At 42.9% G+C, this 23,337-nt stretch overlaps 1 protein-coding gene across 1 annotated transcript; it reads right to left on the bottom strand.

Annotated features, from left to right (window-relative positions):
• Positions 1-124: 124 nt before the first annotated feature.
• On the bottom strand, positions 125-23,110 carry fpgs (folylpolyglutamate synthase). Its single transcript, XM_087790415.1, has 14 exons — positions 22,940-23,110; positions 17,996-18,124; positions 17,301-17,354; positions 17,158-17,222; positions 16,235-16,349; positions 16,049-16,126; positions 14,634-14,695; positions 6,997-7,099; positions 6,857-6,934; positions 5,447-5,594; positions 5,312-5,386; positions 3,986-4,212; positions 3,750-3,816; positions 125-966 (listed from the first exon to the last, which is right to left on the bottom strand). The coding sequence occupies exons 1-14, from the start codon at positions 23,102-23,104 to the stop codon at positions 602-604; spliced, it is 1,731 nt and encodes a 576-aa protein (XP_087646541.1). The 5' UTR covers positions 23,105-23,110; the 3' UTR covers positions 125-601.
• Between the last annotated feature and the right edge of the window lie 227 nt (positions 23,111-23,337).

Below are 23,337 nucleotides of genomic sequence, written 5' to 3'. Positions count from 1 at the left end.
CACCATTTATTTTCCAAACCAGATCATAGGGATGTTGTTATATATTATTACTCATGTATTTATAATTATTAAGTCTAATAATATATCATAAAGTTGAGCATAAAGAGATTCTATGACACGTTACTTCAGGAGAGAATCTTGTTTATTACGATATAAACGTGAACGTTTTATTTGACACATTGAGACAAATCATCAATATTGATCAAATACATTTTAAATGTTTTAGATTTCAGTCAAATATAATCTTAGAGACAGGAAGTTAATTTAAGTGCATTTCAATTTAAAGGAAAGTGTCTGTCAATCAAGTGCAGCCACAGGCTGATAATAAATATGTTTGATTGACAGGAGTTTGAGTGATTGACACAGATTTACAGTCCAAGTAAAAAACAGGTTGACACTCAAACAATTAAGTTCCATCAGCAGTGATCAACATGAAGCACCGTGTTGTTCACGAGTCTTCAGAACCGTCTCGAGTCAGAACCGGACGCGGGTCCAGTGTAAACATATTCAAGTAAGACTTAAGGCTCGGGTGAGGAAGAGCACCAGTGGGCGTCGCCACGACGACCACGAAGGTCACGAAGGTCACGAGAACACGGGTCGTCTACAGGGAGGTCGCGGGGTCGAGGTGCTTCAAGGCTCCGCCCACCAGGTGAAGGCTGCCCGTGACCAGGACGTGGATCTGGGTCGCGGCGCGGAGCGGAGCGGCTTTGGCGGCGAGGCCCGGCTTGGGCGGGTCCTGGTGGACCAGCACGGGGTCTCTGCCCTGCGTGATCCACTGGAGGGCGCTCAAGATGCACGGGAACACCAGGGTCTCCGTGGTCTGGACCGGCAGCAGCGACACGCGGTCCTGGATCAGCAGCCGAGAGTCCATGTGGTCCCGAGACTTGTTCTGGAGACGCCAGCTCTGCTCGTTGTCAAGGCAACGAGTCAACATGTTCTCCACGGACACGTTGAAGTTCTGTTGGTCTGAGGAGAACAAATGATTCTTAATTTACATCATTGAAACTTTCACTCGCTCATGATTACACATAAATGATAAAACGATTTCTCTCCGACAGTGAATGTGCAGCAGCTGATCAGGACGAGGAGTCATCATGTGTGATGATGTCATAATGTTATGATGTCATAATGTTATGATGTGATGATGTCATAATGTTATGATGTGATGATGTCATAATGTGATGATGTTATGATGTGATGATGTCATAATGTTATGATGTGATGATGTCATAATGTGATGATGTTATGATGTGATGATGTCATAATGTTATGATGTGATGATGTCATAATGTGATGATGTTATGATGTGATGATGTCATAATGTTATGATGTGATGATGTCATAATGTGATGATGTTATGATGTGATGATGTCATAATGTGATGATGTTATGATGTGATGATGTCATAATGTTATGATGTGATGATGTCATAATGTTATGATGTGATGATATAATGATGTGATGATGTTATGATGTGATGATGTGATGATGTCATAATGTTATGAAGTCATAATGTGATGATGTGATGATGTGATGATGTCATAATGTTATGATGTGATGATGTCATAATGTGATGATGTCATAATGTGATGATGTTATGATGTGATGATGTTATGATGTGATGATGTTATGATGTGATGATGTTATGATGTGATGATGTTATGATGTGATGATGTCATAATGTGATGATGTTATGATGTGATGATGTCATAATGTGATGATGTTATGATGTGATGATGTCATAATGTTATGATGTCATAATGTGATGATGTTATGATGTGATGATGTCATAATGTTATGATGTGATGATATAATGATGTGATGATGTCATAATGTTATGATGTGATGATGTCATAATGTTATGATGTGATGATGTCATAATGTTATGATGTGATGATGTAATGATGTGATGATGTCATAATGTTATGATGTGATGATGTCATAATGTTATGATGTTATGATGTCATAATGTGATGAAGTCATAATGTTATGATGTGATGATGTCATAATGTGATGATGTCATAATGTGATGATGTCATAATGTGATGATGTCATAATGTTATGATGTGATGATGTCATAATGTGATGATGTAATGATGTGATGATGTCATAATGTGATGATGTCATAATGTGATGATGTAATGATGTGATGATGTCATAATGTGATGATGTAATGATGTGATGATGTCATAATGTGATGATGTCATAATGTTATGATGTGATGATGTCATAATGTGATGATGTCATAATGTGATGATGTCATAATGTGATGATGTGATGATGTCATAATGTGATGATGTCATAATGTGATGATGTGATGATGTCATAATGTGATGATGTCATAATGTGATGATGTGATGATGTCATAATGTGATGATGTCATAATGTGATGATGTAATGATGTGATGATGTCATAATGTGATGATGTGATGATGTCATAATGTGATGATGTCATAATGTGATGATGTGATGATGTCATAATGTGATGATGTCATAATGTTATGATGTGATGATGTCATAATGTTATGATGTGATGATGTCATAATGTTATGATGTGATGATGTCATAATGTGATGATGTGATGATGTCATAATGTGATGATGTCATAATGTGATGATGTGATGATGTCATAATGTGATGATGTCATAATGTGATGATGTCATAATGTTATGATGTGATGATGTCATAATGTTATGATGTCATAATGTGATGATGTGATGATGTCATAATGTTATGATGTTATGATGTCATAATGTGATGATGTAATGATGTGATGATGTCATAATGTGATGATGTCATAATGTGATGATGTGATGATGTCATAATGTGATGATGTCATAATGTGATGATGTCATAATGTCATAATGTGATGATGTCATAATGTGATGATGTCATAATGTCATAATGTGATGATGTCATAATGTGATGATGTCATAATGTGATGATGTGATGATGTCATAATGTTATGATGTTATGATGTCATAATGTGATGATGTAATGATGTGATGATGTCATAATGTGATGATGTCATAATGTTATGATGTGATGATGTCATAATGTGATGATGTCATAATGTGATGATGTCATAATGTTATGATGTGATGATGTCATAATGTTATGAAGTCATAATGTGATGATGTCATAATGTGATGATGTCATAATGTGATGATGTCATAATGTTATGATGTGATGATGTCATAATGTGATGATGTCATAATGTGATGATGTCATAATGTTATGATGTGATGATGTAATTATGTAATGATGTCATAATGTGATGATGTCATAATGTGATGATGTAATTATGTAATGATGTTATGAAGTCATAATGGGATGATGTCATAATGTGATGATGTCATAATGTGATGTCATAATGTTATGATGTGATGATGTCATAATGTTATGATGTGATGATGTCATAATGTTATGAAGTCATAATGTGATGATGTAATTATGTGATGATGTCATAATGTGATGAAGTCATAATGTAATGATGTAATGATGTGATGATGTCATAATGTTATGATGTGATGATGTCATAATGTTATGAAGTCATAATGTGATGATGTAATTATGTGATGATGTCATAATGTGATGAAGTCATAATGTAATGATGTAATGATGTGATGATGTCATAATGTGATGAAGTCATAATGTAATGATGTAATGATGTGATGATGTCATAATGTTATGACATCATCACCCTCATCATCCTCATCCATAATATCAAAGATGTTTGTGACTCTCACCTGCGCTGCAGGTCGTGATGACTTCAGTGATGTTTGGACAGAACACGGCAAAATCGAAGTGACACGGCTGAAACACAAACAACCTTCAGAACCTTCAGAACCTTCAGAACCTTCAGAACCTTCAGAACCTTCAGAACCTTCAGATGTGAGATCGAGATGATAAACGTTTATCTTCTGAATCACATCAACAAGTTCCTTCTTGATTCTGTGAGAAAGAGTAAAAGCTCTGCTCTCACCTGCAGCAGCTTCAACATGGCGGCGGCGTCTCGTTCTCCGGTGGCGTTGAACAGCAGAACTCGCGCCACGGAACCGACGGCCGTCCGCTCGTGCTGCGCCGCCGTGTCCGTGAACCAGTGAACGCACGCCAACATGCTGCGCTTGGTGTGAGCGCCGTCCAGGAAGTAGGTGACGGCGTCGTGTTTGAGGGTTTGATTCCGTCCGGCCCACTCCGTGTCCGCCAGCCCTGGGACCACATGTCGAGTCACACCTTTGAATCTCGTGCGTCCAGTAGAAACTATTATTTCTACACGTCCAGGCTTGAAACAAGTCTACATGCAGCTGCACTGTGTGACCACTAGAGGCTTGTGTCTCCGTTCTAACTCATTACAGCAAAGCTGTTCCAGTAGTTATCAGTTACGTCCAAGTTTTTCTTGTTGACTCGCTTCAAAATCTAAACCAAGGTCAACTTAACCACGTAGACAATAACTACTAAACTATAAGATGATCTTAACTTTAAGATGCACTTAACTTTAAGATGAGTTTAACTATAAGATGATTAACTATAAGCTGATCTTAACTTTAAAAATGCACTTAACTATAAGATGATCTTAACAATAAGATACACTTAACTATAAGATGATCTTAACTATAAGATGCACTTAACTATAAGATGATCTTAACTATAAGATGCACTTAACTATAAGATGATCTTAACTATAAGATGCACTTAACTATAAGATGATCTTAACTATAAGATGATTAACTATAATATGATCTTAACTATAAGATGATTAACTATAAGATGATCTTAACTATAAGATGATCTTAACTATAAGATGCACTTAACTATAAGATGATCTTAACTATAAGATGCACTTAACTATAAGATGATCTTAACTATAAGATGCACTTAACTATAAGATGATCTTAACTATAAGATGATTAACTATAATATGATCTTAACTATAAGATGATTAACTATAAGATGATCTTAACATTCTTCATTGATTTTCTCAAAGATCCACAGTGTGACAATAAAAGATTGTGATACAAGTCAGACTTGTGTAAAGACGACACAATAAACACTATTTTGTGTTTATTGTGTCGTCTTTACACAATAAAAGGACGAAATAAACACAAAATGAAAAATAGAAAAACAGAACAAGGCAGATTTAAACTTAAGTATTTATTCTGGTTTTACCTACTGAGCAGAAAGAACTACACGTGATAATAAAGTATAAATCTGTCAAATGTCGTTCGATTCCATAGAAACATGGAGTCGACCATCAGAGCTCAGAGCTGCTGGATCTTCTTCAGGATCCGAGCACGACTCATGGACTCACCTCGCGCCATGATGGGACTCGGCGTGAAGGCCGTGGCTTCGTGAAGGTTCTGCTCCAGAGAAGGAACCGCTTCACCTGAACATCAACCGTCATGAGAACCTTCATCTGCTGAGGAGCAACATCTCGTCCACTCACCTGCCAAACATCTTCTCTGCAGCCACGTGTTGCTGAGCTGCAGCGCCAGCGACGCGTTGGGTCGTTGATGTTGTCCAGCGAGTCCCAGCCTCAGAGGTCCACAGTCTGCAGGGTAGGTCTCCAGCTCCGGACACACCGACAGCCAGCACTGGAACCATCATGGAGAACAATCATGGAGAACCATCATGGAGAACATTCATGGTGAACCATCATGGAGAACATTCATGGAGAACCATCATGGAGAACATTCATGGTGAACCATCATGGAGAACAATCATTGAGAACCATAATGGAGAACATTCATGGTGAACCATCATGGAGAACATTCATGGAGAACCATCATGGAGAACCATCATGGAGAACCATCATGGAGAACCATCATGGTGAACCATCATGGAGAACATTCATGGAGAACCATCATGGAGAACCATCATGGAGAACATTCATGGTGAACCATCATGGAGAACATTCATGGAGAACCATCATGGAGAACATTCATGGTGAACCATCATGGAGAACAATCATTGAGAACCATAATGGAGAACATTCATGGTGAACCATCATGGAGAACATTCATGGAGAACCATAATGGAGAACCATCATGGTGAACCATCATGGAGAACCATAATGGAGAACCATCATGGTGAACATTCATGGTGAACCATCATGGAGAACCATCAAGGAGAACCATCATGGAGAACCATCATGGAGAACATTCATGGAGAACCATCATGGAGAACATTCATAGTGAACCATCATGGTGAACCATAATGGAGAACCATCATGGTGAACATTCATGGTGAACCATCATGGTGAATCATCATGGAGAACCATCATGGAGAACCATCATGGAGAACATTCATGGAGAACCATCATGGAGAACCATCATGGAGAACATTCATGGAGAACATTCATGGAGAACCATAATGGAGAACCATCATGGTGAACCATCATGGAGAACATTCATGGAGAACATTCATGGAGAACATTCATGGAGAACCATCATGGAGAACATTCATGGAGAACCATCATGGAGAACCATCAAGGAGAACCATCAAGGAGAACTATCATGGAGAACCATCATGGTGAACCATCATGGAGAACATTCATGGAGAACAATCATTGAGAACCATAATGGAGAACATTCATGGTGAACCATCATGGAGAACATTCATGGAGAACCATAATGGAGAACCATCATGGTGAACCATCATGGAGAACATTCATGGAGAACATTCATGGAGAACATTCATGGAGAACCATCATGGAGAACATTCATGGAGAACTATCATGGAGAACCATCATGGAGAACCATCATGGAGAACGTTCATGGAGAACATTCATGGAGAACCATCATGGAGAACATTCGAACCCTCACGATGGTTTGAGTGACACCTCGCTGCTCCTCACCCTCTTCTCCTGGGCTCGCTCCTTCAGCACCACCATGGCCTCCTCCGGCTGCCGGACCGTGAAGGCAGGAACTCCAGGCTGTGGTGACGACACGTCAGAACCAGAACCAGAACCGAACGACCACAGTCTTCAGCTCTGACCTTGAAGATTCCTCCTTTCTGCCAGGCGATCTTCTCGATGGTGTCCCCGAGGATCTGCGTGTGGTCGATGCCCAGAGACGAGATCCCGCAGACCCAGGGCCTCCTGACGGACGAGGACCGACCGACGAGAGGTTGAAGGTCAGAGGTCACGACATGAAGGTCAACTCAACACATTTGCATGATCAGTGTTTGACAAACGAACAGAAACGTAAATAAAACAAGTGATTCAAACGTTTAAATAATAAACATTCAATCATTGAATTTAATCATGAAGTGTTTATACACACACACACACACACACACACACACACACACACACACACACACACACACACACACACACACACACACACACACACACACACACACACACACACACACACACACACACACACACACACACACACACACACACACACACACACACACACACACACACACACACACACACACACCTGATGATGTTGGTGCAGTCATACGCTCCTCCGATGCCGACTTCTATCACAGCTACACACACACACACACACACACACACACACACACACACACACACACCTGATGATGTTGGTGCAGTCATACGCTCCTCCGATGCCGACTTCTATCACACACACACACACACACACACACACACACACACACACACACACACACACACACACACACACACACACACACACACACACACACACACACACACACACACACACACACACACACACACACACACACACACACACCTGATGATGTTGGTGCAGTCATACGCTCCTCCGATGCCGACTTCTATCACAGCTACACACACACACACACACACACACACACACACACACACACACACACACACACACACACACACACACACACACACACACACACACACACACACACACACACACACACACACACACACACACACACACACACACACACACACACACACACACACACACACACACACACACACACACACACACACACACACACACACGAGAAATCAGCTCAGGAGAACCAAGACAACAAAGGCCCCTGGACCAGACGGCATCGGTGGCAAAGTACTCAAGACGTGCTCTGACCAGTTAAGTGAAATTGTTGGACTTCTGTTCAACATGAGCTTGACCCTGGGAAGAGTTCCACTACTGTGGAAGACGTCCTGTGTGGTACCGGTGCCGAAGACTCAGCACCCTAAGGATCCCAGCTGCTACAGACCTGTGGCCTTGACATCCCACCTTATGAAGGCTCTGGAGCGGCTGGTCCTTAGTTACCTGAGTCCTCTGGTGCGCTCCTCCATGGATCCGTTGCAGTTTGCCTACCAACCTGACATCGGCGTGGAGGACGCCATCATCTTCCTTCTCCACCGAGCACTTTCTCACCTGGAGTTGCCTGGAAGCACTGTGAGGATCCTTTTTCTGGATCTAAGCAGTGCTTTCAATACCATCAGGTCAAACATCCTGAGGGACAAGCTGGAGCTGTCTGGAGCGGACACTCACCTCACGGACTGGATTGTGGACTACCTCACCAACCGTCCACAGTTCGTGAGGACCCGGGATGGTGTTTCGAGGACTGTACTGTGCAGTGTAGGGGTCCCCCAGGGAACAGTGTTGGCACCGTTCCTCTTTTCACTGCACACTGCAGACTTCCAACACCTGTCTCCCACCAGTCACCTGCAGAAGTTCTCGGACGACTCCGCCATCGTCGGCCTCATTAGGGACGGGGATGACGGGCCGTACCGGGGACTTGTCCAGGACTTTGTTGACTGGTGCCTGGAAAACCACCTTCAGATCAACTCCAGCAAAACTAAGGAGTTGATCGTGGATTTCCGGCGGTGTCCCTCCATCTCCCCCTCACCACTGAACATCCAGGGACAGGACATTGAGATCGTCACGACTTACAAGTTCCTGGGTGTTCACCTCAACAACCGCTTGGACTGGGTGGATAACACTGCTGCTCTTTATAAAAAAGGGCGGAGTAGAATCTACCTGCTCCGGAGGTTGAGGTCGTTTGGTGTCCGGGGGCCGCTCCTGAAGTCATTCTATGACTCAGTAGTGGCCTCTGCCATCTTCAACGGTGTGGTCTGCTGGGGGAGCAGCATGACAGCAAAGGATAGGGCTAAACTGGACAGCCTTATTAAGAAGGCCAGTTACGTCCTAGGGCGCCCCCTGGATCCTGTGGAGGAAGTGACTGGAGGGAGGATGCGGAGCAAGCTGGGCTCCATGAGGAGGAACTTGTCTCACCCTCTCCAGCACACACTGAGGGCATTGAGGAGCTCCATCAGTGATAGGATGCTCCATCCCAGGTGTGTGAGGGAGAGGTACCGCAGGTCTTTCCTCCCTGCTGCCATCAGACTCCACAACAAAAACACACCTAGATAACTATTTAACTGCACCTCTTGTTATTTATGTAAATATGATTGTGTAAATATTATATAGCGCAGATTTATCTTTTATTCCATTTAGATTTTATTTCTCGTTTTTATTTCTGGGTGTTTTTATTTCTCGTGCTGCTGTTAAACCGAATTTCCCCTCGCGGGACTAATAAAGGTTTTCTGATTCTGATTCTGATTCTGATGATGTTGGTGCAGTCATAAGCTCCTCCGATGCCGACTTCTATCACACACACACACACACACACACACACACACACACACACACACACCTGATGATGTTGGTGCAGTCATAAGCTCCTCCGATGCCGACTTCTATCACAGCTACACACACACACACACACACACACACACACACACACACACACACACACACCTGATGATGTTGGTGCAGTCATAAGCTCCTCCGATGCCGACTTCTATCACACACACACACACACACACACACACACACACACACCTGATGATGTTGGTGCAGTCATAAGCTCCTCCGATGCCGACTTCTATCACACACACACACACACACACACACACACACACACACACACACACACACACACACACACACCTGATGATGTTGGTGCAGTCATAAGCTCCTCCGATGCCGACTTCTATCACACACACACACACACACACACACACACACACACACACCTGATGATGTTGGTGCAGTCATAAGCTCCTCCGATGCCGACTTCTATCACAGCTACACACACACACACACACACACACACACACACACACACCTGATGATGTTGGTGCAGTCATAAGCTCCTCCGATGCCGACTTCTATCACACACACACACACACACACACACACACACACACACACACACACACACACACACCTGATGATGTTGGTGCAGTCATAAGCTCCTCCGATGCCGACTTCTATCACACACACACACACACACACACACACACACACACACCTGATGATGTTGGTGCAGTCATAAGCTCCTCCGATGCCGACTTCTATCACACACACACACACACACACACACACACACACACACACACACACACACCTGATGATGTTGGTGCAGTCATAAGCTCCTCCGATGCCGACTTCTATCACACACACACACACACACACACACACACACACACACACACACACACACACACACACACACACACACACACACACACACACACACCTGATGATGTTGGTGCAGTCATAAGCTCCTCCGATGCCGACTTCTATCACACACACACACACACACACACACACACCTGATGATGTTGGTGCAGTCATAAGCTCCTCCGATGCCGACTTCTATCACACACACACACACACACACACACACACACACACACACACACACACACACACACACACACACACACACACACACACACACACACACACACACACACACACACACACACACACACACACACACACACACACACACACACACACACACACACACACACCTGATGATGTTGGTGCAGTCATAAGCTCCTCCGATGCCGACTTCTATCACACACACACACACACACACACACACACACACACACACACACACACACACACACACACCTGATGATGTTGGTGCAGTCATAAGCTCCTCCGATGCCGACTTCTATCACACACACACACACACACACACACACACACACACACACACACACACACCTGATGATGTTGGTGCAGTCATAAGCTCCTCCGATGCCGACTTCTATCACACACACACACACACACACACACACACACACACACACACACACACACACACACACACACACACACACACACACACACACACACACACACACACACACACACACACACACACACACACACACACACACACACACACACACACCTGATGATGTTGGTGCAGTCATAAGCTCCTCCGATGCCGACTTCTATCACACACACACACACACACACACACACACACACACACACACACACACACACACACACACACACACACACACACACACACACACACACACACACACACACACACCTGATGATGTTGGTGCAGTCATAAGCTCCTCCGATGCCGACTTCTATCACACACACACACACACACACACACACACACACACACACACACACACACACACACACACACACACACACACACACACACACACACACACACACACACACACACCTGATGATGTTGGTGCAGTCATAAGCTCCTCCGATGCCGACTTCTATCACACACACACACACACACACACACACACACACACACACACACACACACACACACACACACACACACACACACACACACACACACACACACACACACACACACACACACACACCTGATGATGTTGGTGCAATCATAAGCTCCTCCGATGCCGACTTCTATCACACACACACACACACACACACACACACACACACACACACACACACACACACACACACACACACACACACACACACACACACACACACACACACACACACACACACACACACACACACACACACACACACACACACACACACACACACACACACACACACACACACCTGATGATGTTGGTGCAGTCATAAGCTCCTCCGATGCCGACTTCTATCACACACACACACACACACACACACACACACACACACACACACACACACACACACACACACACACACACACACACACACACACACACACACACACACACACACACACACACACACACACACACACACACACACACACACACACACACACACACACACACACACACACACACACACACCTGATGATGTTGGTGCAGTCATAAGCTCCTCCGATGCCGACTTCTATCACACACACACACACACACACACACACACACACACACACACACACACACACACACACACACACACACACACACACACACACACACACACACACACACACACACACACACACACACACACACACACACACACACACACACACACACCTGATGATGTTGGTGCAGTCATAAGCTCCTCCGATGCCGACTTCTATCACACACACACACACACACACACACACACACACACACACACACACACACACACACACACACACACACACACACACACACACACACACACACACACACACACACACACCTGATGATGTTGGTGCAGTCATAAGCTCCTCCGATGCCGACTTCTATCACACACACACACACACACACACACACACACACACACACACACACACACACACACACACACACACACACACACACACACACACACACACACACACACACACACACACACACACACACACACACCTGATGATGTTGGTGCAGTCATAAGCTCCTCCGATGCCGACTTCTATCACAGCTACACACACACACACACACACACACACACACACACACACACACACACACACACACACACACACACACACACACACACACACACACACACACACACACACACACACACACACACACACACACACACACACACACACACACACACACACACACACACACACACACACACACACACACCTGATGATGTTGGTGCAGTCATAAGCTCCTCCGATGCCGACTTCTATCACACACACACACACACACACACACACACACACACACACACACACACACACACACACACACACACACACACACACACACACACACACACACACACACACACACACACACACACACACACACACACACACACACACACACACACACACACACACACACACACACACACACACACACACACACACACACACACACACACCTGATGATGTTGGTGCAGTCATAAGCTCCTCCGATGCCGACTTCTATCACACACACACACACACACACACACACACACACACACACACACACACACACACACACACACACACACACACACACACACACACACACACACACACACACACACACACACACACACACACACAGACACAGACACAGACACAGACACAGACACACACACACACACACACACACACACACACACACACACACACACACACACACACACACACACACACACACACACACACACACACACACACACACACACACACACACACACACCTGATGATGTTGGTGCAGTCATAAGCTCCTCCGATGCCGACTTCTATCACACACACACACACACACACACACACACACACACACACACACACACACACACACACACACACACACACACACACACACACACACACACACACACACACACACACACACACACACACACACACACACACACACACACACACACACACACACACACACACACACACACACACACACACCTGATGATGTTGGTGCAGTCATAAGCTCCTCCGATGCCGACTTCTATCACACACACACACACACACACACACACACACACACACACACACACACACACACACACACACACACACACACACACACACACACACACACACACACACACACACACACACACACACACACACACAGACACACACACACACACACACACACACACACACACAGACACACACACACACACACACACACACACACACACACACACACACACACACACACACACACACACACACACACACACACACAGACACACACACACACACACACACACACACACACACACACACACACACACACACACACACACACACACACACACACACACACACACCTGATGATGTTGGTGCAGTCATAAGCTCCTCCGATGCCGACTTCTATCACACACACACACACACACACACACACACACACACACACACACACACACACACACACACACACACACACACACACACACACACACACACACACACACACACCTGATGATGTTGGTGCAGTCATAAGCTCCTCCGATGCCGACTTCTATCACAGCTACACACACACACACACACACACACACACACACACACACACACACACACACACACACACACACACACACACACACACACACACACACACACACACACACACACACACACACACACACACACACACACACACACACCTGATGATGTTGGTGCAGTCATAAGCTCCTCCGATGCCGACTTCTATCACACACACACACACACACACACACACACACACACACACACACACACACACACACACACACACACACACACACACACACACACACACACACACACACACCTGATGATGTTGGTGCAGTCATAAGCTCCTCCGATGCCGACTTCTATCACACACACACACACACACACACACACACACACACACACACACACACACACACACACACACACACACACACACACACACACACACACACACACACACACACACACACCTGATGATGTTGGTGCAGTCATAAGCTCCTCCGATGCCGACTTCTATCACAGCTACATCCACCTGCAGGAGATCAAACTGTGAGTCAACTTGAAAAACGTCTACGTCACAAGTTGTTGTTTCTTTAAATCTTCTTCGCGGCCACAACATCGTCACTCTGGCGCCCCCCCGTGTCACACAAGTGCAACTGCAACGCAGCGAATCATGACTCAGCGATAATCAATGTTCACAAAGATGACGTCAACTTACTATCTTGAGGTCAAAGGTCGCTCAGAATTTGATAAGACAGTTTGGTCACGTGACTCACAGACTCGACATTGTTTGATATGATTATTAATAACATTATAAGTCATCGAACCATCAGCTGAAATATTCCAGTCAAACAATGTGAGAAACTTATATATATTTATATTTATATATAAATATAAATATATATAAATAACAATAATTCAATGTTGATCAAGAAAAATAAACATATATAAATATATATAAATAACAATAATTCAATGTTGATCAAGAAGAATAAACTTATATATAAATATAAATATATATAAATAACAATAATTCAATGTTGATCAAGAAGAAGAAACTTATATATAAATATAAATATATATAAATAACAATAATTCAATGTTGATCAAGAAAAAGAAACGTATATAAATATATATATAAATAACAATAATTCAATGTTGATCAAGAAAAATAAACATATATAAATATATATAAATAACAATAATTCAATGTTGATCAAGAAGAAGAAACTTATATATAAATATAAATATATATAAATAACAATAATTCAATGTTCATCAAGAAAAAGAAACATATATATAAATATATATATAAATAACAATAATTCAATGTTGATCAAGAAGAAGAAACTTGTATATAAATATAAATATATATAAATAACAATAATTCAATGTTGATCAAGAAGAAGAAACTTATATATAAATATAAATATATATAAATAACAATAATTCAATGTTGATCAAGAAGAAGAAACTTGTATATAAATATAAATATATATAAATAACAATAATTCAATGTTGATCAAGAAGAAGAAACTTGTATATAAATATAAATATATATAAATAACAATAATTCAATGTTGATCAAGAAGAAACTTGTATATAAATATAAATATATATATAAATAACAATAATTCAATGTTGATCAAGAAGAAGAAACTTGTATATAAATATAAATATATATATAAATAACAATAATTCAATGTTGATCAAGAAGAAGAAACTTGTATATAAATATAAATATATATAAATAACAATAATTCAATGTTGATCAAGAAGAAGAAACTTGTATATAAATATAAATATATATAAATAACAATAATTCAATGTTGATCAAGAAGAAACTTGTATATAAATATAAATATATATAACAATAATTCAGTACCTTCTCCTGCAGGAAGACGTGGAAGGCCAGGATGGTGAGGAAGCGAAAGTACGCCGGCATGGAGCCTTCATGAGCGTCCTTGAAACAACAAGAAATACATGAAGATTTAGAATCAAGATGATAAAGGTTGGTGAAGGTCGGTCACCGCTGGTCATTAATAACAGGAGCAGCAGGACATGAACGCACCTTGGTCTCGTCCAGGCGTCCGTAGACCTGCCAGAAGTATTTGCTGAAGAGTTCTTTCCCGATGGGTCGACCGTTGATGCGTATCCTCTCGCGCACCTGCACCAGGTGAGGGGAGCTGCAGACAAACACACCTTGATTGACGACCATCTATTGATCCGTGTTTCAATGAAGGTCGACGATCGATCACGTGATCAGTTCGTCAACGTTCGTGACTAAAGTCCGACGGTTGACGAGATCGTTTGCTTCTGTCTGGACTCGTGGATCGACTGCTTCAGTCTGTTCATCAACGAAGACCAACATATCACTTATATTCTTGAAATTCATGTATCATTTATATTTATGTCATTTAATCGTCTTCTGTGTTTTATTCTCTGGTTTTAAACACATTTAAAAATGTATTTGATGATTTAAAAGTTTTCATTTTCAGAATTTAAGATATTTATACATTTAAACATATTTATTTATTCGTACGACGTGTTTTGATGAAGAGAAATAAATATTGTTAAACTTTTGTTTCTCTTGATCAACATATTCGTCTAATCTGTCAATCAAATATTAACCTAATCTGTCAATCAAATATCAATCTAATCTGTCAATCAATCAACATATTGATCTAATCTGTCAATCAAATATCAATCTAATCTGTCAATCAATCAACATATTGATCTAATCTGTCAATCAAATATCAATCTAATCTGTCAATCAATCAACATATTGATCTAATCTGTCAATCAAATATCAATCTAATCTGTCAATCAAATATTAACCTAATCTGTCAATCAAATATTAACCTAATCTGTCAATCAAATATCAATCATATTGTGATCCAACATTAAAGAGTTGCTGGTTCAGAACCGGCTCTGGAGCAGCACGAGGTTTGACTGACAGGTGTCTTGACGTGTCCCCAGGTGTCGTTCACTCACCTGTAGAATCCGGTCCTGAAGCCGTAGCTCCTGAGGATGTGTTCAGTGAAGGCGCAGGTCGACCCCTGAGAGGAACATCGTCCTTCATGAAGCTTTTCTTCTTCAAACTTTTCTTTTTCAAACTTTTCTTTCTATAAACTCACCTTTCCTTTCGTGCCTGTGACATGGATGATGTTCAGGTGATCCAGCTGCTGCACCTGAGACACACACACACACACACACACACACACACACACACACACACACACACACACACACACACACACACACACACACACACACACACACACACACACACACACACACACACACACACACACACACACACAGAGACACACAGAGACACACAGAGACACACACACACACACACACACAGACACACAGAGACACACACACACACACACACACAGAGACACAGAGACACACACACATGCACACACACACACACACACACACACAGAGACACACACAGAGACACACACACACACACACAGAGACACACACACACAGAGACACACACACACACACACAGAGACACACACACACACACACACACACACACACACAGAGAGACACACACACACACACACAGAGACACACACACACACACACACACACAGAGACACACACACACACACACACACACACACACACACACACAGAGACACACACAGAGACACACACAGAGAAACATAAACACACACACACACACACAGAGACACACACACACACAGAGACACACACAGAGAAACATAAACACAGACACACACACACAGGAGAGAATGATGCAACAACAAACACAGTGACTCACACTGGTGAGGACTTTGACTCGACTCACCTTCAGTCCTGCTCGTTCTAGAAAACACTCCATGGCTTGAAGCTGCTGCTGAGGCTGATGTCGTTCTTTACGAACCTGCTCCAGGGCGCTGGCGTTAGTCTGCAGCGTGTTCAGCGTGCACACGGCGTCCTGGACACACAACTACGTTAGATCTACACAAACACACACGGCGTCCTGGACACACAACTACGTTAGATCTACACAAACACACACGGCGTCCTGGACACACAACTACGTTAGATCTACACAAACACACACGGCGTCCTGGACACACAACTACGTTAGATCTACACAAACACACACGGCGTCCTGGACACACAACTACGTTAGATCTACACAAACACACACGGCGTCCTGGACACACAACTACGTTAGATCTACACAAACACACACGGCGTCCTGGACACACAACTACGTTAGATCTACACAAACACACACGGCGTCCTGGACACACACCTACGTTAGATCTACACACACACACACACACGGCGTCCTGGACACACAACTACGTTAGATCTACACAAACACACACGGCGTCCTGGACACACACCTACGTTAGATCTACACACACACACACACACGGCGTCCTGGACACACAACTACGTTAGATCTACACACACACACACACACACACACACACACATACACATACACAGTATCCTGGAGTCGCCATCGTTGACATGTTTCAACACTCTGATACTGATACTGGAGGCGGAGCCTGATGGCTATTGATCCACTCACACCAAGAAATTAATGCTGGAGGCGGAGCCTGATACTGGAGGCGGAGCCTGGTGGTTATTGATCCACTCAGGTCAAGAAATTAATGCTGGAGGCGGAGCCTGATACTGGAGGCAGAGCCTGATGGTTATTGATCCACTCTTCATCCCTGAACCTAAGCCTTTGAAAGTTAGGTCTCAGAGGCGTGTCATCTCAGCCGATACTGCAGACAGTTTTTCTGCTATGTTTGACCGTCTTTCCTTTGATGACTGCACAGACGTGGACAGTTTGATTCACTGTTTCACTGATCATTGTGTTGAAATACTGGATCAAACCTGTTAAATCAAACTTGAAAATTCAAAAAACGGTGTCCTTGGACAAATGAAGATCTCCTGAGTCTGAAGAGACTTTGTGGAAAGACTGAGCGTCTCTGGAAGTCCACTAAACTTGAGGTGCATAGACTTCATCTCAGGGATCTGATGTCTTCTTACAAAGATATGGTGGAAACTGCCAGATCTGATTACATCATGAAACTGGTAGCAGCCAATAAAAAAAGAAATCCAAAGTGTTGTTTGACATGATTAATTCTCTCGTGTCTCCTGCTCCTCAAATCACGCCCGTCTTCTGTGAAGCTGACAGCAATGCATTATTGCGGTTTTTCATTGTCAAAATTAAGTTGATCAAAGAGAAAATCTCTCCCCCTTTGTTCGGAACCCCTACTGTCTCTGAGCCCCTCTTCTCCTCTTGGTCTTCCTTCACTGCTGTATCTTTGGGTGATATTTCGGCACTTGAATTTCTCGAACTCCTGTGTTGTTCTCGGTGTTGTCTTGATCTTTGAAGTATGTACTGTTTTGAGTATTGTTTTGATTGTTAAAGCGCTTTGTGACCCTGGTCTCGAAAAGCGCTATATAAATATATATTACTTACTTACTTACTTACTTACTAGTGAACAAGATGAAACCCTCCTCTTGCACAGATGACGTCCTTCCTTGTAGGCTTTTTATCAAAGTATTTGATGTAATTGACCCCTGAGTTACCAATATGGTGAACCTCTCCCTTTCCACAGGGGTTTTTAACAATGCATTTAAACATGCCATTGTGGAGCCTCTGCTCAAAAAAACAGGCTTAGACCCAACTGACCTCAGTAATTTCAGGCCTATTTCTAAGCTCCCTTTCTTGTCCAAGATCTCAGAGAAGGTTGTGTCTGAGCAGCTGCTCCTGGATCAGAGCGACATCCATGAGAAGTTTCAGTCTGGCTTCCGTAAACATCTACGGAGACAGTCTTACTGAAGGTGTCCAGTGACATCATGATGTTCTGGTTCTCTTGGATCTGTCCTCAGCCTTTGACACAGTTGAACCAGATCCTGAAGACTGAGGGATGAAGACTGTCTGGGTCTGTGTTCCAGTGGTTCTCCTCATATCTTTCTGGGCAGTTTTAGTGTATCTGCCAATCAAATGAGGTCTCAATCGGCAGATCTGTTGTGTGGAGTCCCTCAAGGTTCTGTTCTGGGTCCTTTATTGTTTTTGCTGTACTTGATTCCCCTCGGTAAAATCATTCAGAGATTTCCAGATGTTTCTTATCACATGTTTGCTGATGACATCCAGCTCTACTGCTCGGTTGATCCAACTGAGCTCCAGAGGCTGAACTTAGTCAATTGTTGCTAGAAATCAAACAATGAGTGAAAACACTTTGAAGCTAAATGTGGACAAAACTGAAACTCTGGTGATTGTTGATGATAAGATTCCAGGGTTGACTCAGTACTTGGGTGACTTATGTCAGTCTGTCAAACTGAGCCTGAGAAACCTGGGTGTTGTATTTGATAAAGACATGTCTCTTGTTCAACACTGAAGAAAACTGACCAGAAACTGTTTCCTTCAACTGAGAAAAATCTCTAAACTTAGGAAAATGTTGTCACAACATGATCTGGATCTTATAATCCATGCGTTTGTTTCTTCTCGTCTGGACTATTGTAACAGTTTGTTTTCATGTCTTAACAAGAAGGATCGTCTCGTCTGCAGTTGATTCAGAACTCTGAGCCGCTCTAGTAGAAGAACTCACATTTCTCCTTCAAACTCTTCACTGGCTTTCAGTTTCTTTCAGGATCAATTTTAAAATTCTGGTTCTTACTTTCAGATCTATTCATGGTCAGACCTTCATGATCTGATCCAGACTTACACCCCAGCTCGGGCTCTGAGGTCTGTGGATCAGAATCTACTGATGGTTCCTGAACTTCTGGACCAGAGGAGAGAAATCCTTCCAGACTGTTGCTCCTAAGCTTTGGAACCATCTCTGTGTTTGATGATCTACTGACTCCTTCAAGAAACATCTGTGTTTGATGATCTACTGACTCCTTCAAGAAACATCTGTGTTTGATGATCTACTGACTCCTTCAAGAAACATCTGTGTTTGATGATCTACTGACTCCTTCAAGAAACATCTGTGTTTGATGATCTACTGACTCCTTCAAGAAACATGTGTGTTTGATGATCTACTGACTCCTTCAAGAAACATCTGTGTTTGATGATCTACTGACTCCTTCAAGAAACATCAGTGTTTGATGATCTACTGACTCCTTCAAGAAACATGTGTGTTTGATGATCTACTGACTCCTTCAAGAAACATGTGTGTTTGATGATCTACTGACTCCTTCAAGAAACATCTGTGTTTGATGATCTACTGACTCCTTCAAGAAACATCTGTGTTTGATGATCTACTGACTCCTTCAAGAAACATGTGTGTTTGATGATCTACTGACTCCTTCAAGAAACATCTGTGTTTGATGATCTACTGACTCCTTCAAGAAACATGTGTGTTTGATGATCTACTGACTCCTTCAAGAAACATGTGTGTTTGATGATCTACTGACTCCTTCAAGAAACATCTGTGTTTGATGATCTACTGACTCCTTCAAGAAACATCTGTGTTTGATGATCTACTGACTCCTTCAAGAAACGTGTGTTTGATGATCTACTGACTCCTTTAAGAAACATCTGTGTTTGATGATCTACTGACTCCTTCAAGAAACATCTGTGTTTGATGATCTACTGACTCCTTTAAGAAACATCTGTGTTTGATGATCTACTGACTCCTTTAAGAAACATCTGTGTTTGATGATCTACTGACTCCTTCAAGAAACGTGTGTTTGATGATCTACTGACTCCTTTAAGAAACATCTGTGTTTGATGATCTACTGACTCCTTCAAGAAACATCTGTGTTTGATGATCTACTGACTCCTTCAAGAAACATCTGTGTTTGATGATCTACTGACTCCTTCAAGAAACATCTGTGTTTGATGATCTACTGACTCCTTCAAGAAACATCTGTGTTTGATGATCTACTGACTCCTTCAAGAAACATCAGTGTTTGATGATCTACTGACTCCTTCAAGAACCATCTGTGTTTGATGATCTACTGACTCCTTCAAGAAACATCTGTGTTTGATGATCTACTGACACGTCAAGAAACTGATGCAGGAGGCGGAGCCTGATGGTTATTGATCCACTCACTCAAGATTAAGATCAAAAATAAACATGACCTGCAGTAAACCATGTTTTTAAGTCGGGAGTCAAACAGGATCATGTTTAAGTTTCAACACAAGTGTGTGAAGTTTCAAGATTGTTAAGAGTTAAAAACGTGTATCTTTTCGTCGTCATGGAAACAAAACACTTGCTCGTGATCAGTTAATTCAGGACAAACTTCCAGAGGACACGTGATCTCTCGTCACATGACACACGAGACTTTTAATCTAATCTGACAAAAGGTCAGAAAACAGCGAAGTAGCGATGACATGTACGGAAGCTCGACGGGACAAAAACACACTTGAGAATAAATAAAACGCTTAAATCGACACATATTTGAGGATCAACTTCTTTATCTTCCATAATCCTCAACTATTGATCTTTGTTGTCATGTTGACAGTCACTGACACGCCTCTGGTGACAGTTTGACGTTGATTGACAGTTTATGTTTATACAACAAGCCCGGGAAAAAAGTCTGTGACGAAACCACGTGGAAGATAAGATGAGAGACATGTGGCAGAAGTCTGTGCCTTCATCACCACCTTCATCATCATCATCCTCACCACCACCTTCCCCTGACACGCCGGGACTCGGACCCTCGTCAGCATCAGAGGCGGAAGTTCAAATCATGGCGTAAACTCGCGTCAAACTTGTCCAACTCTCGTTAGCTCGCAGGCTAATGACGCGAGAGCAGCAGCTCAGCTCACCTGGTACTCCATCCCGGGCGTGACCGGCTCCGCCTCGGTGCTGTACTGACCCACGGACTGACCCACGGTTCGACCCACGGAGCTGCTCAGACACGCGTCGTTCCCGCGAAGCCGCGCGGAGAGCGCGGGACCTCGTCTCAGCGCGCGCCACATGCGCGCCATCATGCTCCTCGCACAGGAAGCGTCTGCCAAATATGGGCATGTGACGCGTCACCACCCGTGGTTAAAGAAACAGTATTTTCAGGAAAAACATGTTTTTATCAAAACAACAAGTTACATTATTTGTCTATAAATCTCTACATTGTGATGAATACTTGATTAAAACGACGTCATGGATTTTTATTGATTTTTCCAACGCTGAGAAAACTTTATTTGACACATTATATTAAAACAATAAC

The sequence above is a fragment of the Callionymus lyra genome, chromosome 5 (genome assembly GCF_982586985.1).
Source record: "Callionymus lyra chromosome 5, fCalLyr1.hap1.1, whole genome shotgun sequence".
NCBI classification, from domain to species: Eukaryota; Metazoa; Chordata; class Actinopteri; order Syngnathiformes; family Callionymidae; genus Callionymus; species Callionymus lyra.
Note: the sequence above shows the minus strand (reverse complement) of the source record. Positions and strands in the feature narration are given on the sequence as shown.

Coding starts and splice junctions, on each gene's coding strand:
- fpgs (XM_087790415.1), bottom strand. CDS start 23,104: ATGATGGCGCGCATGTGGCGCGCGCTGAGACGAGGTCCCGCGCTCTCC. Junction 17,223..17,300: donor TCACAGGCACGAAAGGAAAG/GTGAGTTTATAG, acceptor TGTTCCTCTCAG/GGGTCGACCTGCGCCTTCAC. Junction 6,935..6,996: donor AGAAAGGAGGAATCTTCAAG/GTCAGAGCTGAA, acceptor TCGTCACCACAG/CCTGGAGTTCCTGCCTTCAC.